This window comes from Chiroxiphia lanceolata, chromosome 18 (assembly GCF_009829145.1).
Source record: "Chiroxiphia lanceolata isolate bChiLan1 chromosome 18, bChiLan1.pri, whole genome shotgun sequence".
NCBI classification, from domain to species: domain Eukaryota; kingdom Metazoa; phylum Chordata; class Aves; order Passeriformes; family Pipridae; genus Chiroxiphia; species Chiroxiphia lanceolata.
Genome location: NC_045654.1, coordinates 11,666,314 through 11,693,660, shown reverse-complemented (window position 1 = coordinate 11,693,660; position 27,347 = coordinate 11,666,314). Strand labels below are relative to the sequence as shown.

Below are 27,347 nucleotides of genomic sequence, written 5' to 3'. Positions count from 1 at the left end.
CTATTTTTAGTGCTTACATTGGTTGTCAATTTATTTTTTTTTTTTCATATTGAGGACTTTAAAGACAAACTGTGATAAAGCATTGCTTGAATAGATTTTCTTAAGACCTCAACAGAATTAGCAGAGAGATCTGCTGACAGTGTGGATTTTAGTGATACAAAATCATACATTATTTCAAATCACTCAGAAATGGGCCAACTTTTGCCCACCTTAATGTAATTTTTTGGGAAATATAACCAATGTTTTCAGAGGACAAAATATAATGCCCACTGCAGAATGGAAAGATTAGAGATTGCCCATGACTCATTGCAACTTTCATAAGGAATTTAAGATTGAATCTCTGACAACCACCTCTGTGAACTTGTGCAGCAATGAAATAGTCACAAATATCAGAGGATGCTGCTGGTTTTTCCTGAGCTGCATCTGTTTTGCTTTGTGTGACCTGGTAAGCACTTCCACCCTTCTAGTTTGACCTTTTAACTTTATGTTTGAGTTTTATTTACTGTTCCTCTTCTCCTGCTTATATTGCTGTCTAAATACATAAAAGTCCATTCCTGAGGCTGTAGTTAATACCTTGTTCTTTAAGCATAAGTGACTTTTTGACTTCCATCTACACTTGTGGTTTGCCTGTCACTGTAGTACAGAGATGCTCCACCCTGATTCTGAGCATTTGTTTTAGAATCTGTAAATACACGTATTATAAATAGATGTATATTAAAAGTAAAGTGAAATATGTGAATATAATAATGTGTACACGAGCATACATTCCAGTTGTTGGGTTTTGCCCTCAAAAATGCCTTCTGAACACTGAAATTTGACTGCATTTCTTTCTTTCTGGGGGTCAAGGCTCTTTCCCTTCCCAGGTGTGAGTGAGGTGAGACAGCCAGGTCTGAGCTCTCTGTTACATCCACAGGGAGATATTTTTTTTTTTATTGTTATTTTGGTAGGCACCAGGCCTGTGAAGCCAGGTCATCTCTCTTTGCTTGCACATCTTTAATCAGATCATCTCCTAAAAACATGTGGGTTTATGGTAGAGCTGACTGGAACTGCAAGTTAATCTGCTGCTTCTGCACCTTCAGTGCCTTTGGCTCTGTGCCTCACATTGCTCTTAATAGTTTGTTAATACCAAATAATGCAAAAACACTGCTTCCTTAAGCACTTAATAGGATGTACTGTAATGGAGACAAATGGTCTGTAACACTCTTTGCTTCTGTTTTAGGAAAATAAACTGAAAGATGCTGTGCAAGAAAAGGATCGCCTGAGCCTTCAGTATGCAAGTGTGTCCCACAAAGCACTGCAATATGACCAGGTAACCCCACGAGCACAGGGCTCAGACAGTCCTTTGTCACAGAAATCAGGCTGCAGAGAGGATACAAGTAATTTTTTTTTCCTGATTTCCTTGCTTCTGCACGGCAACGTGAAAAAAAATTTGATTAAAAATACATTACAAAAAAATTACTTCGTGAACAAATGCGATTTTCAAGTGAACATTCGAGGCACTGATAGACTTTAGAGAGGTACATCGTTCCTCTGAGTCATGTTTTCTTAGTATTGTAAATTGGGATCAGGCTTTGATAAAAGACTTGTCTGGGGAGTCTGGTGAGACTTGGTGAAAAATTCTCTGCTTTTCCTAAAAAATTTCTGTCTGTTAGTTGGTGTTCTTTTTTCACTTACCCTTCTGCATTTTAAATTTGCAGTTTATAATTTCTCAGTAAAATGCTGAAAAGCTCTTGTCCGGCAGCAAACACCCAATGTTTGGCAGCATTTCCTCTGTGGCATGGACATGGCACAGCCTCAGCTATTCCAGACCCTGACAGAAAAACTGTTTTAATATTTGTGCCTATTATGGACTGAAAAACCTCTTTGTGACTGCAGTGTGGTTGTATTTATGGCCAATTCTGCACGGGAGGGAGGGGAGGCCGACGTGCCTCAGCTCCCCTCACACGCATTCAGGGGAAGAAACACCACGAACCAGCCACTTTACAGGGCCACATTTAGCTAAAAATAAAACTCCAATCTGGGATTTCTACAGGGCTTAAGTGAGTTGCTGGGCAACCTCATTCATATCACCAGAGCTGTTACTCACAGGGGCTCTGATGAAAGCCCATCCTCGGAGCTGGCAAACCAGTGGTCGCTGCACTCTTTGGTTTCTGAGCAGCCCACTGCTGGATTTCCAAGCCAGAGGAGGTCTGGTGAGGTCCCTGAGGCCGTGCAAATCACCCAAATTTAGGGACGGCTGTGCATTTAGCCCATTTAAAATGTGCATTTAGGCCACATTTTACGTGTAGCCCCTGGTCTGGAACACAACCTGACGTTTCCTATTGCTGACGAATTTGAATTGTTTTTATATAAAAAGGCAGAGTTATAGCACTTTATGGTAGAAGGAAGCCATGTGTATCATAGCATCACTTAATTTTATTCATCCATCTGTCTACAATTTCCCCCCTCTCCTGATGTGTTTCTCTTCTCTTTATTGTTGTTTATACATTACCTTTGCTCTTTACTTCACGAGGCACATGAGATAAAGTCTCACTTGGGCAATTTTATAACCTAACTGAGACAGAATAATGCACAGCATTAGTGCAATGAAGGCTCAGTGCCTTGATGACACTCAAAATGTTAGTCCTCTTATTATCAGCAAGTGCAGAACTACATAGTTGATAATGCTTTATTATGGGTAATACTTGTCTTTAACTATAGTGAAAAGCTTGAGGTACATGGAAAAAATCTAATGAAAACCATTTAAAATATAAAGGTAAAATGTCAACACATTAGCCACTAAGTAATAGAATTATCTTTTGTCATGTCAGGATTTATTATACTGTGGGTGTTGGTTTCTTCACATGTGTTAAACACTGTGAAAGGCACAGTGCAACAATTCTGGATACCTGCACTGCTAACCTAATGTCACCTCAATGCAATCAAAAACTTGTTTTAGGAGGACAATCTCACTTTGAACAATTATAACAACATGTAATCTTAGTAGTGTACACTGAGCATTAACAAACCTTTTGTTTTCCTTCTTGCATAACAGCTTTTCTGAGGGTATTTTTACCACAAACAATGAGGTTAAGGATAGACTGTGCAGTTTAGATTACATTTTACCATTCAGAATATGTGAAACTATACAGCTCTGGATGTGGAGGTTGGAGCAGAATTCTAACAGAGTTAGGGCTTAGCCCTGAAGGGGAAAACCTGCCTAAATTAATTTATTCTTTTTCACCCTTGAGAGCTGGCCTGAAAAACAGGCCAACTTTATCCAAGCAAATGGGGTTGGAGGAGTGTTTATACATTCTGTTATGCAGCACAGACAAAGCTACTGCTCATTTTTGCACAATGTACTTGCTGGAATTTGACTGTAGAAAGGAGTAAGTATTAGGCTGGTTACCTATAAAACAAAGCTAAAATTGTGCCTAATTTACATGGTTTGGTTTTGGTACTCTGCTAAGTGAAACAAAATGGTATTCCACCCTGGTACTCCTCCACTCCATGGTGGAGGACCTGTGAAAAGGTTTTGTGTCCTTAGGAGTGCTGTGGCACTGGGCTCTGACTTGTTCTGTTCATCAGAATATAGGTGGGTTAGTGTTTTGATGGAAAAATAGAATAGGCATCATACATTCAGAATTTATTTCCACCATACCTGAAATCATCCCCTTCTCGTGGTTATCTCTCAGGAATATTTTCTGAACAGTGCCAGTGGTCTGAGGAACTGGCAGGTCTCTAATGCCCAGAATAAAGGCACATGGTGGGTTAGAAGGCTGATGGAGCTTTCCACCAACAAAATGAACTGCTGGTTCATGGAAATGTTCTGGTTTTCAATAACTAGTGTCTGTTTGAGTGTTCAGGGAGTGCAATGTCCTGGCCTTCACCACTGACTCCAACGAGGGCACATTTAGTAAGTGTGAAGAGCCGGGATGCAAATTAAATTGGTTGATGCATTGAACAGAGAAACATCACAGATCAAAATGTTCCCTGTTTCTGTCATGAAATTAGAGCTGTTTCTGATGGCACTCTATTTAGGTCAACTGTTTTTGCCACTGGGAACATTGATGTTTTGATACGCTCTGTGAGTAATTCAAGTTCATGTATATCCCATATGTTCTTAAACAACCTGCATGGAGAGAGCATTAAATTCACATTCTAGAACAAATGTTGTCTGAAAAAAAAAGGAAAAAATTATAGTCTTATCAAGTTTTGTGATGCCTTATGGATTATATAAATGTGTATATCAAGCATTCTACGTGATATACGATTTTCAGATGAGAAAGTCCTGGCAGGACTGTCCCGTAGAAACATTAAAAGATATCAGAGTTTCTGGAAGTAACAAGAGTAATTATCAGAAGGTGTTTGGTAGATTTGATTCTGTTCTTTCCAATCCACAAAATTAAAACAGACACAGAACTTTGTTCAAAAGCTGAGCTGCCAAAAGAGAAAGAAGGTATCAGAACCATTTGTGTGTTGCTAAACTTTGACTAATCCAGGTAGGCACTTTGGGATCCTAAATGAAAGATCCTGAGATGTGTAAAATATCTGCAGTTCTTCCTGTCTCCAATCCATCTCTTTCCCAAATTCCATCAACAGCCTGATAAGTGCTGTTTGTTCTGATGGCCCCTTCCCTGCCAGCAGGGAAAAGCACAGAGCAGAAAGGTACCCTGCTCACCAGCTCCCCAAAATTATTCACAATATGATGACTAGTAAGTTTTATAAAATTCTTTTCAAAGGTGGTCAGTTGTATGAATTGTTTTGGAGACAGGGAAAACTGAAGCCTGAGGAAAACAACCTTTTCTTGAAACTTGTTCAAAATATTGTACTTCATTAATCCTCAGTAAATTAACTGAGAATCACAAACAGTAACAAAATTGCATCATTAATACTGATACCTCATTGTTTCCTTTTTTTCACTCCATTATTCTTCAACAATATACACTGACTGATCTGAACAAAGGAATACAATAAAAAGGATGCAGGAAGTTAATAAGATCCTGAAAATCCATTGTTTAATAGTTTCCTTAGTTAGAAAGAGGCGAGGGGAGAGCAAAAGAAAAATCTGTGCACACACAAAAAAAAAAATCCTGAGGTTGACAATAATTGCATCAGTTCTTGTGGAAAACATGATTTGTTCCATTTTCCTCTCTTTTTTTCTAGTCCACTGCACTCCAAAGAGCCCTGCTGCAAAGCTGAATACGAGGGCTGGCTGCAACCATTTAGATTGTTTGGTCCATGGCAAAATTTACAAGTTAACAAAGTGGAGAGTGCCAGAAGGCAAATAAAAAAGGCTGAATCAGCTTCCAAAACATCGCTTTAGAAAATGTCCAGCAGATATCCACGGCAGAGATTGCTTAATGCCACTCATTCCTTAAAAATAATAATAAAAAAATTACAATTGTTAGACTGAAAAAAAAAAAATAAAACTGAGAGGAACTTGTCACTTCCTAAACTGGAGTTTAGGCTAGAGCCTGAGCCAGCCCATTGTGCTGGTTTGCCTTGCTTTGGCCAGTGACTCTGCCAGCCTTGTTTCTGCTTCAGTGCAGTGTTGCAGCAACAAAGGAGAACAGATGATTCTGGCAACGCTGCTCGCTGAAAATATTAGTGCTCTGTCTTTTGCTTTCTTACCTCCTATCAGCATTGCAGGGAAGTGGAAATAGTACAGGAATATAAGGTATTTTTTTTCACCCACGTGTTTATTTCTGCTGGGTTTTCATCCTGAATGTAAAAATTGTGATTTCTGATAAAACACAAGCTGTAAGAATTCTGTTGTTATACATCAATACATGTCTCAAAGTCATAAAATGATCAAGGATAAGAAATCAAATTTTCAGCTAGTTTGAAGAGAGAGCTTTTCCGTGGCAGGATAAAGTAATTCAATATATTTTCTTGTTTTCTGTGTGCGTTTATGAAGTGGTCACCATCACTGATGATTCACAAAATCCTGTATAAAAAGGCTGGATCATACTAAAATGGTTAGGATAGCACCAAGTAATTTAAATCATAAAACAAATCCTACTTTATGAGTATCTGATCCTTTACATACCTTTGGTATGGAAATATTTTAAGGGAGAGCAGTGGGTTTGTTGCAGAAGAACACCTGTTTTTGAATCGTGGAGATATTGATTTCAAGTGTTAACACAGGCTGATCATGTGTATTTGAGTTTATTCTGAAATCAGTTCACACTAAAAAAGAGTCCAAAAAAAAAGGTACATGTGAGTTATATTTATATATATGTGTTAGATCTCTGTCTCTTTTTATAGCACACCCATCTCTGATGCCTCTGAGATCCAGAGAATGTAGAAATGTTTTGATTGTCATTCATTTTGGGCCTTGTGTAGTATATTTATTTAAATTTACATGACTTATGCATAAGTACACTTTGGTTGCCAGATTGTAGTCCCTGTTGAAAGAAAATGTTCCATGCATACATGTATATGAACATTCCCTTTTGGGTTTTTTTGTGCTTCTTTCCTATTCTCTTTGAACTCTTTTTCCTTTCTTCATTTTAACGTGGAGAAATATTTGTGTCAGAGTTTTCCCTTTATTTATTAGATTTTTGGGCAGTAATCATGTTTGATTTTTTTCCTAGGTAAAATCAGACTATGACCATCTTCGAGAAACCCTTCTCAGAGTGACCAAAGAACGAGATTTGGCTGTAAAGGGAAAACACCAGCTCCAAGCCAAGCTGGAGAACTTAGAGCAGGTCCTAAAGGTACGTGTGATGACATCGAGTCCAACAGCCCAGTACTTCTATTTCTTGTTTATATTATTCCTGATGCTCCTCTGGGGAGTCACAGAAACATAAGACACATAACTCAGGGACTGAATGCCCCTATTAGTTATGATAACATATATGGAATGCAGTAGACAAGGGATCTCAAACTATCAGAGGAGAGACATCTTTAAAGGCCTTTATCTGATACTTTGTAAGTAATTGGATGTAGGTTTTCACTATGCAGTGATTTAAGTCAAAATGAGAAAAAGAAGATGAGAATATGAACAACTGCCAAGATATTTTACTTTAGAGAGAGCTGTGTCTGCCAGTCTGGCTACAAAATGTTATTGTGGCCTTTATATTTTGTAAATCTCACTGTTCTGCTTAAGAACTTCTTCAAAAATTTTCCTTCACTGAAGCAAAAGTTCTCTGCTGGTTACAGAGATCCTGGTTTTCCAAGTTCAGTACTTTTCTCCCTTTACCTTGAGCAAACCTGAAACCCTACAGCTCCTTTTTAGCACTAAACTGTGCCCAAGCAGATGCAGTTAATCATGTATTTCATGTGTGTCCTCGTATGTTCGGGAAATCACTGGTTTGAAAACACGGGTTGCAGCTTTCCAGCCACTGGAAAAAAAAGTTTTGAGGAATGTTTAGCCTAGTTTCCCTGTCTGAAAAGAAATTCAGTTTCTCTTTTGAGAAACTCAGGATGTATCAACAGAGAGGAAAAGACGGAGAACTGCTGAATTAGCCAACTTCTGAAAATTGCCTCTCACGTGGAGGAGTCCTGATTTTCTGATGTGTACAGCCAGCTTTTCCCATTCATCCCACTGTAATGGTGCTCATACCCATCTGCCAGCGCAGATGAGAAGTCTTTTGATAAGACTCCTTGGGGGAGAATTAAATTTGCTCCCCATTCAGCCCCATGTGTGAGTTCTGTTTGGTAAACAAGACTTGAAAGCCGTTCAGAGTTTGTTCTTGCATCAACCAGTTGCACGTTTCAGAACTGCAAAGTCACTTCTGTAGGAAAAGAACGGGGTCCTTTGTTGTCTTTGCAGCTGCAGGTACATGCTGCAGCAGCTGGAGCCAGGATGGGCTATTCATTGTCAAATCCCCCTGCTGCCCTGGAGGGAGCAGGAAAAACAAGAAGTGTTTAAGCAGGTCCCTTAAGTGCTATTTCAGAAACAGGTTATACTATACAGCTGTCTGGCTCTGTAGTTTGAAATAAAACTGATAAATGCACGGTGTCCCTGTGCTGCAGGTTTCTTGCCTTTGATCTGAAAGATACACTGGAGAGGTTCCTTCTTCACACTTCCTCGGAAGGGCAGAGTCTTGTTTGACAACTGTGTTGAAATAGGAAGTCCCTACTGTACTTTTTCTGTGCTCTTTTAAATGTGGATTTGCCTTCTGGTGTTAGAGTAGCATTATTAGAAGGTGCAAAAGGGAAGTGCAGATTTACACGTTGGAAAGTTCTGACCTGCCTCACATTAGAGGGCAGTGCCAGCACAGACAGGTGATGGCCACCACCCACCCAAGCCTTGGCAGTGTGATCATCGTGCAAGCCAGGCCTGCAGGAAGATGCACAAAGAGTTCAGCAGCTCAGAGCTTTCTCCCTGCTGCCCTTCTGCTGCTCTCTGCAGTCCTGCTCCACTGCCCAAACCTGGGGCTTGGAAGAAGAAATGTCAGCAGCTGATGTGCAGGGAGGAAGCACAAAACAGATCTGTGGAGAGAACCAATTTGACACCAGTGTGTGAGGAGAGGAGTTGCTTCTGGTTTGGGAGAGATTTATTTTCTGTGCCAGGGGAGGGACAGATGCTGGGGTGAAGAGATCCTTGCTGCTTTAAATACTAAGTAGATCATGACAATACTAAAATGACTGAGAGACACTTCTAGGTTAACACAGGTGACCAAATGGTCTTTTCTGACCTTAAAATCTGTGAACTCCAGATCATTAAATACATATTTTAGGAAACGGAGAAATTAAAAGCTGTGGAGAATCACAGATCACAGCTAACAATCTGTTTATTGCATTTTATAGATTCACTGTATGGTCACAGTATTAATTATTTATTGATCTTTGCAAAGGACTAGAAATGTTCTGTAGTAGCTTTTGTAGAAATAGCAAGAACTTAACAGTATCAAAATATGCTGTACCAAATCTGGTGCTGAATCTTGAGAGAGTGAAGTGAGACCTTTTTTATGATAATTAAAGGTTTTAATTAGAGGTGTGAGAATGACTTGATTGCCTCACCATTCCTTGAATTTAAGAAATGTGCTGATGCTCCATCGGTGTCAAGTTTTGCATAAGACCTGATGGAAGCTGCTGAGCTCAATAAATGTAGCTTCATGCTAATTTAAATCATGAGTAAGACCAGTTAGCAAAATAGATTGTGTTCATTCAGATAAAACGAGAATCAGAGTCATTATTTTTGGTCATTATAAAATCCTGATAATAGATATTACCCAGGAACAGATCCATTTAACTTCTGTATAGTATGCACAGTTCAGAAATGTTTACAGTCAAAATACTGAATCCTCACAAAGCTCCTAGAAAACGAACCATAGTCGAGGGTCAAAACTGATGAATTGGAAAACCTTTTTGGTTTGTTGTTGTTGTTTTTAATCAAATGAAAATAAATAAATCCCAAGCAGAGGCCAAATGGAGCTTTGGAGACATTTCTGCTTCCTTTGCAAACATATCCAGATCGAGAGACATCAGCCCCCCTGGGCTGTCCCTCTTTGTTGTGAGTAACATGTGGCAGACGATAACAGCTCATGAAAGGTTCGAAATATGCTGGATAAAATTTTCTTTTGTACACAATAGGAGATCTTTGGGGCTGTTCTTGTCGATTTTAGCCGTGTATTTGTGTTCCCAAGTGCTGATTTCTAATAGGTTGGTGTGCAATAACTCATGGTGCTGCAGATAAGACATTGTGCCTCTGCTCTGAGAGTAATATGGGAATAATATGTGATTTGGAAAATAAAAATCTTCAATACCAGTCTCACCAGAGAAGAGATCAGAATCTAGAAAGAGATCTTTCTTAACTCCCATTTATTAAGAGGGTGTTTGAAAGTGACAGTGATGTTGGGAGAATAATATTAACCTGTAATGAAAAAGATTTCTATCTGCAAAGGGTATCTTGACATTGTTCAGCTTGTGCTCTTCCCAAGAACCTTTCTTATATTGCTTTGAATCATTAGCAGCAAATGTACTTTAAAAGTTGTTTATGAGTACTGTATGGTCCCTTTTGTCCAAATCCACCTGTGTTAGTTTTGTTCCTTCTAATTAGCTGTAGATAATAGGCAGAAATCAGCAAAGGTAAGCTCTTTCTTTTGGGTCATCATTTGCAAAACAAATCACAAAAGCATATCCTAGATAAAGAGGTGTTTAGGGAATTGTCACGGTAATTTTTTTTCCTCACTTTGACTTTTTAGCAATAGTGCCACATAAAAACGTGTGCCTGGTGGGTGAAATGAGCCCTGTTCACTTGTGCAGCACCAAGGCCACTGTGCTGGCAATGTCACAGTGACATATCCTAAAAGAGAGTGCTGTCACCATGCCTGAGTTCAGCTTTGGCAACACACCTCTAAGTACCGACCGAATTAAAACCCCGTCCGGTTTCCCGCTCTCCTGTCGGTTATCCCAGGGAGTTTTTATGCTGAGAGGGAACATCTGCATCCCTGGGGATGGCAGCTGGAAGGCAGGAGGGCTCTGCAGAGGGACCTGGATAGGTTGGAGAGTTGGGCGGATTCCAATGGGATGAGGTTCAACCAGGCCAAGGGCCGGGTCCTGCACTTTGGCCACAATAACTCCCTGCAGCTGCAGGCTGGGGACAGAGGGGCTGGAGAGCAGCCAGGCAGGAAGGGAGCTGGGAGTTTGGATTGACAGGAAGCTGAACATGAGCCAGAGTGTGCCCAGGGGGACAAGAAGGCCAATGGATCCTGGCCTGGCTCAGGAACAGTGTGGCCAACAGGTCCAGGGAAGTGACTCTTCCCCTGGACTCAGCACTGGTGAGGCCACCCCTGGAGTGCTGTGTCCAGTTCTGGGCCCTCAGCTCAGGAAGGACATTGAGGTCCTGGAGCAGGTCCAGAGAAGAGCAACAAGGCTGGGGAAGGGACTGGAGCACAAGTCCTGTGAGGAGAGGCTGAGGGAGCTGGAGCTGTTCAGCCTGGAGGAGGCTCAGGGGAGACCTCCTCACTCTCTGCAACTCCCTGAAAGGAGGCTGTAGGGGTTGGTCTCTTTTCCCAGGCGACCATCAGCAAGACAAGAGGACGTGGTCTTAAGCTGTGCCAGGGGACGTTTAGGTTAGATATTAGAAATAATTTCATTACAGAGAGGGTGCTCAGCCATTGGAATGGGCTGCCCAGGGAAGTGGTGGATTCTCTGTCCCTGGAGGTTTTTAAGATGAGACTGGATGTGGCATCAGTGCCGTGGTCTGGGAACCACAGTGGTAGTGGATCAAGGGTTGGGTTGATGATCTCGGAGGCCCCTTCCAACCCAGCTGATTCTGTGATTCTATGACTCTATGATTCTATGTTTGGCTGCAGGTGGAACAGGTTAAAGTGTCCTGATAGTTTTCCCTGTTCCCTTGAAACAGCATATGCGAGAGGCTGCTGAACGGCGGCAACAGCTGGAGTTGGAGCATGAGCAAGCCTTGGCTGTCCTCAACGCCAAACAGCAGGAAATCGAGCTCCTGCAGAAGGTAAGGGGAGCCAGGGAAAGCACAGTGACAGAGTGAATGGGGTGGAGCTGCTGGTCTGAAGAACTTGAACCCCAGCTGCCAAACTGGGTCCTGCTCTGGATTGTTCTGTGTGATCGCTGCTGCAGGATTCTGGCAGAGTTGTGGACCTGTGGAGAGAGGACCCCCACACTGGAGCAGGTTTGCTAGGGGCACTTGTGACCCTGTGGGGGATTCCCACTGGAGCAGCCTGTTCCTGAAGAGCTGCACCCCACGGGAGGGACCCAGGCTGGAGCAGTTCGTGAAGAACCACAGCCTATGGGAAAGACTCACGTTGGAGAAGTTTGTGAAGAACTGCATCCCATGGAGAGGACCCACACTGGAGCAGGGGCAGAGTGTGAGGAGTCCTCCCTGTCAGAAGGAAAGTGCAGCAGACACAACGTGTAGTGGACTGAACACAACCCTCATTCTCTGTCTCCATTCTCCGTCTGGGAGAGAGTTCAGGAGTACCTGGGAAGAAGGGAGGGGTTAGGGAAGGTGTTTTTAAGATTTGATTTCATTTCTCATTATCCTACTCTGATTTGACTGCTAATAAACTAAACTAATTTCCCCAAGTCTGTTTTGCCCATGACAGTGATTCCTGAGGGATCTCTCCCTGGCCTCCCATGACACTTTTGCTGTGTTTTCTCTCCCCTGCCCAGCTGAGGAGGGGAGTGATGGAGCAGCTTTAGTGGGCACCTGGTGTCCAACCAGGGTCAGCCCACCACAATAAACTAAACAGTTTTTAAGTACCTCATTTCCAAGGTCATTCTCTAATTCACAAAGCACTTTAAGACTTTTTTTCTTTCCGTGCTGCAATTTCTCAGTATTCATTCTAATACAAAATACGTGATATTGAGTTTCAATCATACCAAAGTCACTTAAAGCTGCAATTGTGTCAGTGCTAGTGTTGATTTTTCCAATTGCTGGACTAGATTAAAACACAGAAATAATAGTGCTAATGATAATTTGATAGAGAATTGGCAGGGGGGGACATTCTCAGCAGAATAAAAGATATTTCTAATGGAGTTTGCTTGAAATAGAAAGCTGCATTTGACCAAATGAAATCTTTCTGTTAATTTTCTTTTAGTCTTTCTCAATTAATGTACTTAGGCACATTTCAAAATGCCATTTCTAGTTATATTCAGCTGTTATTATTAGAACGTCCTCATAAATTTTGGACTTGAAATTTAAGTCCCGGCAATGCAAAGGAATCAAAGGAAGGTACAGCGTTTCTTGCTAATTTTTGTTACATTCCTCTAATAAAAATGCGTTTGGTTTGGCCACAGGAGGCAAATCTCTGTGCTAGTCTTTTCTCCAGTCACTTTTGCTAAGCTGCAGCTTGACAGGTGCCAAGCACAAAGGAGGTTGTATTGTATTTGGTATTTTGCTCAGTGCAACTGGCTCAGCATCTGCAGCCAGCCCTCAAATTCTTGTTCAGTGGACCTGAAGGAACAAGATCTCCCAACGTACCTGGTACGTGTGTGGGTTAAATTATTTCTTCCCTTCTTTTTTATTGGAGTCATATAATTATTTGAGAGAGTCCTGTGAAATGAAAGTGGTAACTCTGGGCAGTAACAGGATGGCATTTCACAGCACATCTTCTTACTGTGGTAAAGGCGCTGAGGAACCCCCAAAATGGGCACTTCAAAGCAAAGCAAGTTGCTGGTACGGCCCCATTTTGAATATAAATAAAGATTCATTGTCTTTTTTAATATAAATACAGGCTTTTCAGCTCAGATTTTTCAGCCTAAGAGTAAGAGTACAATATTGCTCATCACGATTTTGTGCTGAGGGGGAATCAGATGGTCTTTTTCTTTTAAGAAAACCTTAATACACGAGGCAGTTGGATGTGAAAGAGAGATAGCTATTGAGGCAGGTTTTCTAATCATTTATCCAGAACTCATATGCTGGGTAGATTTTATTAAACTTGTACTGATGGATGACTCGAGGCTTTCTATTACCTGTTATCACATGTTTGCTAATGCTCGTGGAGCCAATATTTATCGAGTGGTAGCACTAAGACTTATTACTGTAGTCCAGGAAGAAATATGACTGTGCTGGCAGGATTGAAGGAGGCTTTATTATCCTGCATGACAGTGAAGGATAGTTTGGGTGGATGTTCTGGTTGTGACTTTATGGCCTGACCCAGCTTCCACTGAAACCAATAAAGGAGTAGAGTGGCCCTTAGAGGAGAGGGGAATGAAGTGAAAATTGCTGTTATTTGTGTCCATCATGGGACTCTCTGGGCCATTAAATTGGAGAGTCTGTGGGGTGCTGTTCTCTGCCAAACAGGAGGGTTTTAAGATTTTTCTCTGGTGAGGAATGTGCAGAATGATACAATGGTTAACAAAATTTGTGCTTATCTTGGGCAAGCTTCAATGAAGGAGATACTGAAACCTTAAATGGAAATAAAGGGAGGGTAACCCAAAGTTACTGAGTGCTATTTTTTGGTTTTAAGGTTTAGACTTTTCCCGACCACGATTTGATAAGTGAATTTCTGAGTTATATAAAATACTTTTCTGCTCTTATTTATTCTCTCTTTTCGTCTTTGACCCAGTTGATTGGACCCTAAATGTTGCACTACTGTTTTCAGAGAACCTGTCTTGTGCTTGCCTTGAGGTGTTTTTTGAGCTATTTTTTCAATGATAAATACTGATGCTTCATTAAAAGAATGAGCTTAATTTTTGTGTTGCTTTCTCCTACCTGATGTGGGAGGTTTCTACACCGTGAACTTCCTCAATACCAAACTCCACCTCAGTTTTAATTTGGAGGGTTTCAGAGATGTGATTTTGCAGTGTGTTGAGCCTGCTTGTGTTGGCCCAGCAAAATACCAATGCTATTAAGCTTCACTGAGATTCGATTTCCTAAAAATAAGCAGTTATTTCAGAGGCTTGGAGCCCAAGTGCTGGAGTAATACTGGCAGAGCCACCCCTTCCAGACTGTAATTGGCTCTGGATTTGTGTATACAGTATGCTACTTTATGTGCTTAGAGCATATTATATGTGGCATGACTAATGATTTTCCCTTTTCCTCCTTTTTTTCTCTTTTTTTTTTTTTCCTTTTTCTTTTTTCCTTTTCCATAAACACAAGGCTCAGGTTGAAGCTAAGAAGGAACATGAGGGAGCAGTTCAGTTGCTAGAGGTAAGATACTCTGTGTTACCTTTGCCTATTCAGGTTCCCTTCTGAATGTGATAACTTTACAGGGTCATCACTTCTGAAAGTTCCAAGGAATATGTAGCCAGATAGATTTATTTTTTTTTTACCTTCTAATATAATTGCATCCTCTAAGGTTTATAATTCAGTTAGGAGTGCATTAAGCTGAGCTGTTGGAAGTGATTTGTGTACCTCAGTTTCTCATTTGGGACTTTTTTTTTTTGTAAAATACTATTAAAATAGAAAGTGATTAATTATGAGAAATACTATTTATTAGGCTGGAAATATAGCTGCAAATACCAATCTGTTACCTAACGTTCCTAATTAAATACTGGCTAATAAACATAAGGCAACATGTTAAAGAACCAAAAATTTTAAACCTAATGAAAGAATTTAAATACTTCAAATAACCTTAAAAGGCTGTGGTAGAGGGAGAACACTTCATTTTTCTGCCTGATGAAAAGAAAAGGCATTAAATGGTTGTTAAGGGTTAATGTACCCTAAAGAACAGGCAATACCATGGATTGATCATAGCAAGTGCATTGTAAATATTTCATTTAAAAATCTGTTTTTAGCAAAAGCTGATTTCTAGTCTGTTTAGCTTCCCACAGTATTTCTATATGTCCACTTGCTGGTCATGCCTTGATGAAAAGTGTTTTTTCAGGTGCATCGATCAACTGTAAAGAAAAAATAATTAAAGAATTCGTTCATAAAATCAATATTCCCACAGCACATGTTTTGCTCATAACCTTTCATATTCACCATATATATTAAGTTTGTTTTAGCTTTCAGAACACAAGATTAAATTATTATTTAATGCCTGGTGGAAAGTATATAATGCAGGAAAACATAATTAAAAACAAGGTACACAAGAGATTATTTACCCCCCTCAAGCTGAGCACAATTGCTGTGTAGCTGATTTGTCTGCAACCTGCGATCTGCACAACCCCACCAAGGTTGCCAAAGCTTTTGCTTTTTATTGCCACAAGTGCATTATTGGTTCAGCATTTTATTTAATGTGCCTTTTGCAGTTTGAGATCAGCAGCAATATTGATTTCTGAAGCGCTCTGTAGCGTGGTTTGTGTTAATGCATGTTTTTACACGTGGAACTGTTTTAATACACTTTGCTTTGAAATGTAAAAACAAAACAAAACAAAAGTATTCAAAACTGTTTTTATTTCTTTGGTTATTTCACATCTCTTTGTTTACTGTGTCCTGTTTGGGATTTATTGCTTTGCACTTCATCCAGAACACCTTGGACAGCATGCAGGTATTTTAGGGCATAAATTCTCCTTTCCCTGTCCTGAGTCCTGCACCTTTCCCTCTAAAATGAGTACGATAGCCCTGCCTAACCTTGCATGGGATGCGTGCTAGAACCATTGTTATGCAAGCATGCTTTGCATTTTTTTGGGTTTTTTTTGGCCAAATACCAAATCATCAAAATTAGACTTTTATTCCATGAGAAATTAATCTTGGCATGATTTGATGAGAACTCAGATCCTGATTTTGGAAGTCAAATTTCTTAAGAGCATGCCCATTAGGAATGGTTTGGTAGTTTATTCACCACTGTAAACTTTCTGACTGTGTGGATTTTGTCTGAATTCAGATTGTTTCGTTGTTAATGCAGAGACTATTTTATGTGATATTTTCACCTGAGGTTGATTTGAACCACCCAGTGAAAGCTTTTGCTGCTAAGAACAGCTAAACTATGAAATAATATCTCCCCAGCAGAACATGTGAGTTAATTACCAGTCTGAATTCAAACCTGTCCACTTGGAAAGTTGCTCATCATCTTCCCTGTCTCGTGTGAACAGTATCTGTCTTGTAATGGATGAAGTCTCTGCTTCATTTTCTGTTTAAGAAGCCACTTGAACTTTAGAAGCAGCACCATGGGTTGTATGAGAAACTTGGCGGGTGCCAAGTGACAGACATTCAATCTGTCTGCAGCAGGGAATGTCTCCTCATCCAACCACTGCTGTAGGCAGAGCCACTTTTAGGGAGGTCTGGCAGACTTGGCACCTCTGTGCCATCGTTAGCAGGGCAGATCATACGGGAGGAACCACGGCAGAGAATAAAACCCCAGATTTCTGGGGCTGTGAGCACACGCCTCGCCCTGCACTGACGTACATGGACGCGTAGGTTTTCTCCAGCGAGGTGAGTCTGGCTGGCTGACAGCAAACCAAGCACATGCCTGAAGCCAAGAAACGAGGATGAGCACAGGGAATGCTTCCTGGTAGCTCCACTGAGGATTTAAGGCCCTTTTTTCTTTATGCAGTACCAGCTTTGTGCTCAATTCTAACTCACATCCTCAAGCAGTAAAAGCGTTTCTCTTCCAGGCTTCCCACTGTCATGACAGAACAACTTGAAATTTCTACATACTCAGAAGAAAAGATAAAGAAGGCATATACTGAAATGCATATACTTCTAAAATTAATAAATAATAACACATTACTGTTTTTTCAAAAATAATTTTAAGATGGGCTTAGCATCTCTTTGAGATTTGGATTGTGATGTTTTTATTTTCCATTTCCTGCTAGAGTTTCCATAACTGCATGTAGAAAAGTCAGTGTATATTCTTAGAGGGTCAAATAGCTCATCCTTAAAAGAGGGGACCAAAAAACCCAGACCAGTTTACTTCTTTGTGTGCTTAATGTCCTTTTAAAATTGTACATAGATGTCATATTCTAGCAGCAAATGAACAAGCAGCAAAGGCTCACATTTCAGTCCCTCAAAACCACAGCAAAGAGATGAAAGACTAAAAAAACCCCAAGCATTTAATGTTTGTGTAAAGCGCCCACAATGTCTCTGATTCTTATTGGGTTTTGTTTTATAACAGATCAGATGGATACCCTGAGACATCTTTAGCAGAAATAAATTAATTGGTGTTATGAATACAGAGAAATTTTATCTTTTAAGCTCACTCCAGCTTTAAAAAAGTATTCGTTACAAGGAAAGGAACAAACAGTACCACCTTCTGTAGTAGAAAATTTGGATTTCTGGGTTCTTCTGGGTGCTATAAATGTTTTCCTTGTCTTTAGCTGAGCTAGGATCTTTTTAGAGGTGGTATGTAATATATGTTATTTTCTTGATACGTAAAATGTGCAGTTTTTCTTACATGAACTGAGAATGTTTTTGTCTTTGAGAAAGCCCAAACTCTTAGTTCAGTTGAATGAATTTGATATCCAGACCTCCTTTGTTAGAACAGTTGTTTAACAAGGCATATACTATAAAAGGGGGGTTTAATGAAGGAAAGTGATGTTTGTTCATCACAAAGCACCAGTTCAGGATACAATACATCACCTTTTCATACAAGGAGCCCATTAGTGCCTCTGCTGAGCTACTTCTGCTGCTTTGGGTCACAGCACATAGACCTGGGTTCTCCCTGGGTCTTCAGTGACCTTTCCTCTGCCACATAATCAGAGCACAGACCAACTGGTTGCCCCCATGTGAAAATCAAACCTCACAAAGGAAAACTCTCAGGAGCTTCTCTGATTCTTCAGTCTTTGCAAGAGGTGTTAATAAGTTCTCTCCTAACTCTCTGGGCACTCCAGATTTGTGAGTTTTGTCTTCTATGGAGATTGAATAAAATACAGATTGAAATTTAAATTCATTGTACTGAAAACATTATTATACCCTTAATTTAGCTGGTACAATGAATGTGCAGAATGTGGATAAAAGACTTTTTCATGCTCTAGTGTCTTTACTACTCTTTATATGTTCTGAGTAAAAGTTGTAGAAAAAAATCTTGAATTCCCAGGCCCTTTGTAATTTATTTCAGTCAGGGAATCTTTCTTTCACATCACCTTATCCATTTTCTCACATCAGGAATTCATAAGCTGCATGTAGGCAAATTTCCCAGATCAGCACAGAAGTTCTCTTTTAAGTTCTTTTTTAAGTTCTCTTTTGTTAAAGCCCGATGCCTCAAAATTGAAACAAAAATGTTTACCAACAATGACATTTTGGTGCTTCTCACAGCCTTTCAACCAACCTCCTGTTGCTGGAGTCTAGAGTACTTTTTGTGGTTTGGCTTTAAAGAGAGGAGCATTGGTTTTGGAAAGGAATTCAACCAGTACCTGGGCCCATATTCTGCATGAGCCACTGTGGTTTTTTTTGTTCTTGTTGGGTTTTGATACATAAATGTTAATCCAGCCATTCAGGAGGTTTCAACTTAACAGAAGAGGATGGGCAAATCTCAGAAAAACACCTGAGTTTTAGAAAAAGTTGAAGGAGAACACAAGACTGACATTCAGATGTGTGTAGAAGTCACAAAGCCGTAGGATCTGTTTGCAGGTGTTCTTGCCAGTGGTTTTTTGAGCACTGCCAAAATATCTGATCAGGAATTTCCCCTTTGGAAACTGAGGACGAAAGGAGAAATCATCTCAGTATTACAGGGTTTATCACCAGGCTGAGGGTGATCATGGGCCTGTTTATCCCAAATAGTTTGCCTCTCCTGGCTTTCTGGTCCTTCAGAAAAATCTGATGGAGTCAGAGCTCTGATCTCGGTGCTGTGTCTTGGTTGTGCAGGCCAAGGTCCGGGAGCTGGAGGAGAAATGCCGGACGCAGAGCGAGCAATTTAACCTCCTGTCCAGAGAGCTGGAGAAGTTTCGGCAGCAGGCAGGGAAGATTGATCTCCTGAGCAGCAACACGTTGGCACCCTCGGATATCTCTGGTTCTCCTGGTAAATCCCTATCCCAGTTAATGAATGGAATAGCCACCTCTATAGGCAAAGGTAAGGACCAGCCTTTTGTTTGTGGGTGTCGGTTCTGCCCTGTAGGTTTTACGATGCAACTCTCTGATGTAAACACAGTTTGCTGTACAAATGGAGGGTGGAATCCACTCCTGTTCCCGTTTTGTGACTTGTTTAAATTTCAAAGTATCTCTTAAGCCTCCACTGAACTTGTTCCAGTTTTATTTGGGCACTGCTGGGAGCACAGTTCTCTCTAATTGTTGTTGGGAGTAGTGATAAGAAACCAGTTTAGTGTTAAATTGTGTGTTCCTTATGTAAAAATATACTTCCATTGTAAGAAGAAGGACTGTCTGCATATACAGGCTTTGTTGTCAAACCTTCCCTGTTTCAGGGACACAGGGGTAGGTCTGCTATGGAGAAAGAAAGCACAGAGACCCACACACACTGTACTGGCCATTACATAGAAGAGGAGTGTAAATAGAGATGGGTAGAAAATGGGGGAACTGAATGGGGTATTTTGACAGACATGAAAATGGTTTTGGCTTAATTTCATTTGTTCAACAGAAATCATGCACTTCTCCTTAAAAAAAATTTGAAAGTAAAACATTACAAAAATTAAAATTGAAGCAAACCCAGTCTACAAAACACAGATTCTTGTATAAAGTGATTTTGGTTGAAAATTAGTTTCATGGGGATATATTTTAACAGAACTGAGTGAGGATAATGCCTAGAGTTGCTTGCTAAACTGTGCAAAGGTATGTTTAAATTTTTAACCATGTTTCAAATAGTATTTAAATATGTAACTCCCAGTTGTTCTAGAAACAGAAGAGTCTCAACAAACACATTGTTGATTTGAGTTTGAAAACAAGTGGAGAATGTGAAGTTTAAAAAAAAAAGAAAAACTGATTTACATGTGTATTGTTGTTCTTGCACTTCCAGTGCTCAGGGTAGTCCACAGTGTGTGGTTATCCAAGATCTGTGTTGAACTTTCACCAGGTTATCTCCTGTTGCCAGAGGCAACGGGCTCTCCTAAGTACAGAGCTTTGTAAACCATCCATTATTCATAAGAAAATTGCAAAGGTCAAGGCAAGAGGTTACCTGAGCCCACTTGGAAATCACTTCCATGTAAATCATGTTGGATTGTGTATTATCAGGATGTTATTCTCGAGGCTGAGGAGTGTCCTCACCAGCTCAGTGAGGAATCACTTCACTTGTTCTGCAAAAAAACAGCTGTCAGTTAATTTCCTTTACTTACAAATTCGCCAAAGATTGTTTTAAAATAAGTGTGAAAAGGAACTGGAAATATGAAATAATCTCGACTTTTTTCCCTAAGCTTCTAGAAAAACTCTGAGTAACAGGTCCTGGGAATCACAAATCATTTCCCCGCTGCTGCAGACGAGCAGTGATTTTCAGTGAAGGGTGCTAAACCCAATGTGAAACCAAGTCAAAGGGAAGCAAGGTGACATCCTTCTTTCTTTCCAGTTCAGTAACTCTGTATTTTGTGTGCTTTGGGTTCTTGAGCACAAAATTGGAGCTGTTGGCAGTCTTGCCCACTGTGATGCATGTTAATTCATAGACTTTTCTAGAGCTGCAGGTTTTACTTAACTGGATGTCAAAGTGCAGTAAATGGAGAATTCTGAAGGCATTACCTGATAGCCATAAGAATTTAGTAGAAATTTCCTTAATACCGGCAGCATTAGCTCTTCATGTCTTCTAAGGACAGGATTTTCAAATTAGTTCAAATTAATTTTAAAGAAAAGGTAGTTAGGTATTGAAATGTCCTTCAGGCAGCTGGGGGAGGTCCAGCCTGTATCACTGCAATTGATTTAAGCAGGCCACCATGCCCAGATGAAAATCACCTAAACTTTTTAAGGTACTCAGTCAAACTCTCCAAACCAATAAAATACCAATGGAAAAACCTTTTTAGAAACCTTCAAAACACGCCAAACAGAAATATTCCATGTAATCCTTGAGTAAAGGCACAGCAAACGCAGCCAGGTCTGTACTGAAGGCATTTAAAAGCTGTAAATCTTTCCCCATAACCTTTTGATTTTTTTATGTGACTAAGAATTCAGTGAATAAACATCAGAAATCCTTGGACAACATTCATTCTCAGTATGAATGCACTGATAACAATAAAGTGATGTTTGAGCAAGTGGGCAGGATTTCTAATTATTGAAATCAGCCCTTCCACAATAATGATGGCAATGTACAGCAAGTTCTTCAAACCAGAAGTGTAATTATTTTTATTATGTGTGAGGAAGAAAGAACACAAGAGGGAACACAGGGACAGCTTTCAAAGCAAAGCAAATGACGGAAATGAGATCAGTTTATGACCAGCTGCTTTGCCTTAATTGGTGATGTTTGAATGTATCAGGAAATGAAATAAACCCAGCCAGAATGGATTAGAGCTTAAAAAGTTCACTTTAAGCATATAATAATGTCACAATCAGATAGAGAAACCTTAAGATTTATTATTCATCAGATAAGAGGCTCGTTTGAATGGTCTTTCTGGGTAATTTAGGTAGTCCATATGGAATCAGCAATTGCAATAAATAAAATGGAGAGTCTAATTGTAATGCAAGTATGGGCAGCTTTAATTCTCCTGAAACATTTCAATTAGGCCTGGTGATCTTCCTTTTCTCTTGAAAGGATGTTCTTCAGACTTTAACAGGTATTTGCCAGGCATGGGAAAATAATGGCCATTTTGAGCGTATATTGATTTCACAAAGACTTTATGGATAAAAACCCCGTGGCTTTATAGGGTTCTTTTCTAGCATTTAGAGAAAAAAAAAAAAGAGACATTTCTAGATGCTGCTGCATTTTCTTAAGAGCTGACCTCTTGTACTCTTCATTTTAAAATGTGGTTTTTCCAGAGGGCAGATATAAAAGGGAAGGTGTTTCGTTTGGGTTTTTTTGCTTGGTTTGCAGTTAACAAGCTTTAAAACAGTCTGTAGGTCTCATTCCTCCACAGTCTGTAGCTCAAGCCCAGGGACATCATGCAGCCTTTTTTGTCTGTATCCTGTCACAATCTGCAGGAGTAGCCCTCCTTTGCAGAAATGATCAGGAGATGACAGAGGTTCAGGAGGTTTCAGGAGGAATGTGCTTCGTGCACTGAGTCCCAATTTTGTTGGTTTTTTGGTTTGTTTTTTTTTTACAAAGGCATTACTTGATGATGCCTGTGTTTATTTATTTTTTTTTTAAATCCAACTGTGGCTCTACATACATAGAATCAACATGAATTTATATATATTATTTAAGTATCTCATGACCTTTTAAAAGGGCTCCTCTCCAGAACACACAGGAACTCACTGCTAAAGTTGCATGGTAAGGCCCACATGAAAATCAGTTCTTTCCAGTTTACTACAGATATTAGAAGACCTTGAAAATGCAGTAATTTTTAAACTGCTTTAAGAAATAGCTCACACTGTGGCCCTAGAGAAAAGCAGTCCCACAGCATGGAAAGAGCCTTAGAGGATCAGCTTCTGTTGTTTCACACACTCTTTCCTAAGGAGACAGGAGTAGATGGCACCCTGTGTGGATCTTATTGACAAGGGAGATGCTCCATTGCACAAGTAGCCAAATAAATGGAGAAACAGAGGACACTGAAGACAGCAATTAGTCCAGTTAGGAAGACAGATCCATTTTGCAGAGCTAGACTTGGGGCAGAAGCTGCACTTCCACATACACTGATGGATATTCCAGTCACTGATGGGAGATGAGGTATCTATGTGGGCATACATGTGTCCAGTCACTAATGCAAACACAGCTACCACATAGTTTTCTCTTCTACATGTCAAAGATTCAGGGCAAATTCTATGTACCCTGTTTCACAAGTGAAAATAATAAGGCAGATCAATATCTTCCAGTGTCCTGATGCTCCTGGAGTTCTTGATAATGCATGTTCCTAGTTATCCTATATGTATGCAAAGCAAGGGCTAGATTGTCCTAGAATCTTTCTCCACATTTGCCATGTTGTGCAACTAATTTAAAAACAAAGCCTGAAGAATCCAGGAGGTATGAGAGCAAACAGCAGTTTCCTTTGAATGAATAATCACAGTTGGCCCAATTATTTATAGGCTTGGCGCTGACAGGCTGATATGGCAAGCACATTAACAGCAAACAGAAGGAGCTAAATTGGCTGAAGGTTTCTGAACAGGGATGACTTTTTTGTTATATATGTGAGAAAGGTTCCAAGAATAAAAAATGTGCCCTTTTCCAGCCTGGGGATTGCTGTAAGCGGGGCTGGCTGTAATTAATCTTTTGTGTGGTGAGTTGTATATTACCCTGCTGTCAATGGGCTTAAGCTGTCCTGCTGTAAATTACAGTGATGCAGAGAAAATTAATCATAATGGACTAATGAGAACACCAGAAAAACCCTCTGATGATATTCTTGGAGCTTATTCTCCTCTGCAGTATGAATAAAGAGGTTCCACTGATAATTCCTGGTGACGTGGTCTGGGAAGCTGCAATTCAGTAGCAAAACATTGCTGTCCAGACTTCTGGCACAACAGGAGAGGAAATGCTGAACCTACACATATTCAGAAAAATTAGAGCATAGGCTCATTATGTTAATGAAAAGGAGAATGCACTCTGCATATCTGGATGTGTCAGCAAGGGCTGTGCTTTGCTGTAACTTCTGCTCACGCTGCAGGTATAACTAAGCTCAGTTTACAATCTCCTGCTGTCCTGTGGTTTGGGGACTAAACTAACAGTAAAAGGGAAAAAATGTAGAAGTATTTTATATAACACTTTATTAGTCTGTCTTGCAACCTTGATGACATGGTTATTTTTAATTGTCTCCCCTCACCTCTGGGCCTGATTTTCACTGGAGTCAGTGGGAGATAAGAGGGATCAGCCTCCTTGGGTTATTCAATGTACAGTATATGCTGCCTTTTTATTTTCTTAAAACTGTTTTTAAAAGCGCAACAGAAACATTCAAAAAGGATTTCTGAAGATTTTTCCTTTTTCATAGCCCAAGTCTTCCATTTTTTTTAGAAACTGGAGAGAAGGAACTGTGACCAAATTACGTGTTTTAGTGCTGGTGTTAAAGAGGAACTCTCAGGAAGTATGAAGCAGGTGCTCTTGGCACTTGCTGCCTTACAAAAGTCAAACCACTTCATTTGCAAATGAACATCCTGCCAGCTAAATCATTAGCATTTCAGTCACTTCCTCAGAAGACAAATGTATGACTTGGTTCTACTTTCCAGTATATGACAGAGTCCCCAGAAGAAATAAAGGTTCTAACAGCAGCTGGTTAGTGCTGGGTGTGTTAAACAGCATGTCAGGTAACTTCTCTGTACATATTAAGGTGCTCAGAATGAAGGTGGATTTTTTTCAATAAGGAAAAATTGAACTTTGAGTTTTTTGAGTTAAAGTACCTTCACTTTCTACATTATGTTTTGTTACATATTGTTGATTTATGTGATTTACCAAGAGACTGGGAACGAGTAGGCAGAGCCTTTTATGTTCTGCAGTCTACCTACTGTAGTCTTTTTCTGGAAGGATTTTTAACAGGAGAAGAAAATAACTCACTGCTGCTTATCAGTTGGCAGTGTTTCTGCTTGAGAGCAATTCCTTATTCTCATGTGTGTTTTGTTCACTGCCAGTTCACGAAAGTCCTTCTGGAAGTCGCTGTGTGATCTCAGAGTTTATACGACCCCTTCAAATATCTGGAGACAAACCAGAACAACTGTCTGTCAAACCTACATTCCTGTCCAAGTCAAGATCTGGTACCCCAAGATGCAGATTTGATTCAGACGTGAGTCTTTTTAAATTTCTTACTGAAAATGTGTGTTATAGGGGCCAAGACTCCTCTGCTCCGGGGGGCTGATGCAGGTTGATCCACCTGCTTTTAAAAAGCCAAGACATGAATGTTCTCATTTTCTGAGACAGCTCAAGAACACCATCAGTGGGAATGTAACTGATATTTTCAAGGAAGACACCACCTGCTAACAGCCTTTCCAGCCTTTCCAGCACCCTCTTAAACTGGTACTGAGCCTGTAAAATGGAAGTGGAAGTTGCAGGATGTTGTCACCAAAGTCCTCCACCATCCAGCTGTTACATCTGGTGTTTAATTGTACTTTTGAAAGGTTCTGTTCCTCCTTTCTTAGAAAGGTTTTCTGCTTTTCAGTAGGATTTTGGTAGAAATCCAGCGGGAGGCTCAGAAGAGCTTTTCAAAGCTGCCATAACAAGTTGTTTGTTAATATTTAGGAGAAATGTTGTATATAAAAATAGGCATGGGACAAATTTTGGAGAACCTTTTAGAAGGGTATAATTTTCTATTAAACACTAAAAGGTCTGTTTTGTATGGGCAGATACCTATGAGGAAATGATCTTTAGATTTTATCCCTCACTTTGTAGTCTGGAGTCCCTTTCTTATCTTTCTTTACAGGAGTAAATAAATTGCAACTGTGTGCATATTTTCTTTCTATATTATATAAGTTCATTGCTATTGAACCTGTGAAAATTGACAGAAACAAATGTTTCTAAGTAGATCACAAGCCTGAGTGTTGTGTAGGACACTCAACAAAATATAAGATTCTTGTATAGTAGGAATTCCATGGGCATATCTAAGGATTATCCACAAGAAATATTTGTGTATATTTGTGTAGCAGCATTACTGAAAAGTGGAAACATTCACTGCTTTTAGAAGAGGCCACAGGAAAAAGTAGTCAAAGCAGAAAAAGCAGCTTAGCAAGGAGACTTAGGGAAGCAGAACTAACAGCGAGGAACAGAAAAAGCACACGTCAAATTTAATTCCCTTTTTCTATTATTTTTTTGAGTTATCTCTCACTGAGAATGTCAAGCCCTCTTTTGGAGAATTGTACGTTTTGTGCCTTCTAGAGTGTAATTATGTGATACATACTTACGTTATGCAAGCTCACAGAAATTAAGCTCCATTCCTTTTCAGAGATATCCAGACCTAAGGGACAGTGTATGAATAAAATCTAAAAATGGAGCATAACACTGGGAAGTCTGAAATAAATAAGAAAAAAAAAAAGTGACACTCTGCAAAAAATATATTTGCAACTGCCCTGGTCGTCACTGGTGCCAAAGTCTTCTAGAATAACCATTCTTGGTTGAGTTATGCACCACATAAAGGTGTCAGGGTGATAATCCTTGGAAATGTGCATACATCCCCAAATTCCACCTCTTGGGAGTTAATTCAGAGGAAAAGTGTATTAACTCAGTATTTTCCTGGTGTACTTTTGACAGGGACCAGTTTAGAGCTGAAAGTTGCAGTTCAATATTCACTCTGTTTAGATGGTAAAATTGCAGTCAATTTTTGGACAATTCATGTTATTTGATCCCACTGTTTACCTGGCATTTCTATTTTGATTAAAGTTCTCTCAAGCACAGGCATTTTTTGATGAAAATGGCTCACAGCATTCTGTAAAATAAATGGCAGGAAGTTTGACTCTCCCTTTAAAAACTCTACTAGGCTCAAAGCATAACAGAAAGAATTACTGTTTTAGCCGTGAGATACCTGGTGCAGAGCTAAAATAGGCACAGTCTGTGTTGATTCAGCACCACAATTTAATCTCTGGGGTTTGTAGACCAGATTTGTAATGGAATAAATGTGTGGCTTTGCAGATTTGAGTTAAATATGATGGTAAATTCCGAGGAAATATGTTTCTTTCTGTTAGTGGAAAGGGTGGGATTCAACAGATGCTGGTGCTGTGGATTGGATTGGATGGGATTGGTAAGGGGGTATATTCTGTGTAAAACTCATTGTTTCCAAGTGTTTGGAAGCTGACACTTGCACCAGCTCTAAATTCATCATTTGTCTTAAGTGCTTAGTCACTGCTGTCAGCCCTTCTAAGTAAAATTAACCAGTTGTGTTCCATGTTGGAATTTAATTTCTGTTTTTTCTCAGTGTTGCATGTTCGCTGTCTGATTTATATTACCTGTCAGGAAAACTGTTCATGCAGCTTTTTGAAATAGTATTATCTTTTTTTTCTTTTTTTGCCCCCCTACAGATGGATAATGATCAGAATTCCAATACCTCAAAGCAGAGATATTCTGGGAAAGTCCATCTTTGCATTGCCCGTTATAGGTAAAACCCCCCATCTCATTCCATAT

The 27,347-nt window shown here is 39.9% G+C and overlaps 1 protein-coding gene across 14 annotated transcripts in view; it reads left to right on the top strand.

Annotated features, from left to right (window-relative positions):
* RIMBP2 (RIMS binding protein 2) overlaps positions 1-27,347 on the top strand; it is a 95,012-nt gene that overhangs the window by 36,511 nt on the left and 31,154 nt on the right. For 12 of the 14 annotated variants that reach the window (XM_032706211.1, XM_032706210.1, XM_032706204.1 and 9 more), the window contains exons 1-6: positions 6,599-6,701; positions 11,300-11,404; positions 14,513-14,563; positions 19,100-19,304; positions 24,872-25,023; positions 27,245-27,321. In XM_032706211.1, coding sequence (XP_032562102.1) covers positions 11,303-11,404; positions 14,513-14,563; positions 19,100-19,304; positions 24,872-25,023; positions 27,245-27,321 — 587 coding nt within the window. In that variant the 5' untranslated portion in view covers positions 6,599-6,701; positions 11,300-11,302. Of the gene's footprint in view, positions 1-1,219; positions 1,310-6,578; positions 6,702-11,299; positions 11,405-14,512; positions 14,564-19,099; positions 19,305-24,871; positions 25,024-27,244; positions 27,322-27,347 lie in introns of those variants that run through there. The other 2 variants (XM_032706215.1, XM_032706209.1) reach the window with 1 other exon arrangement.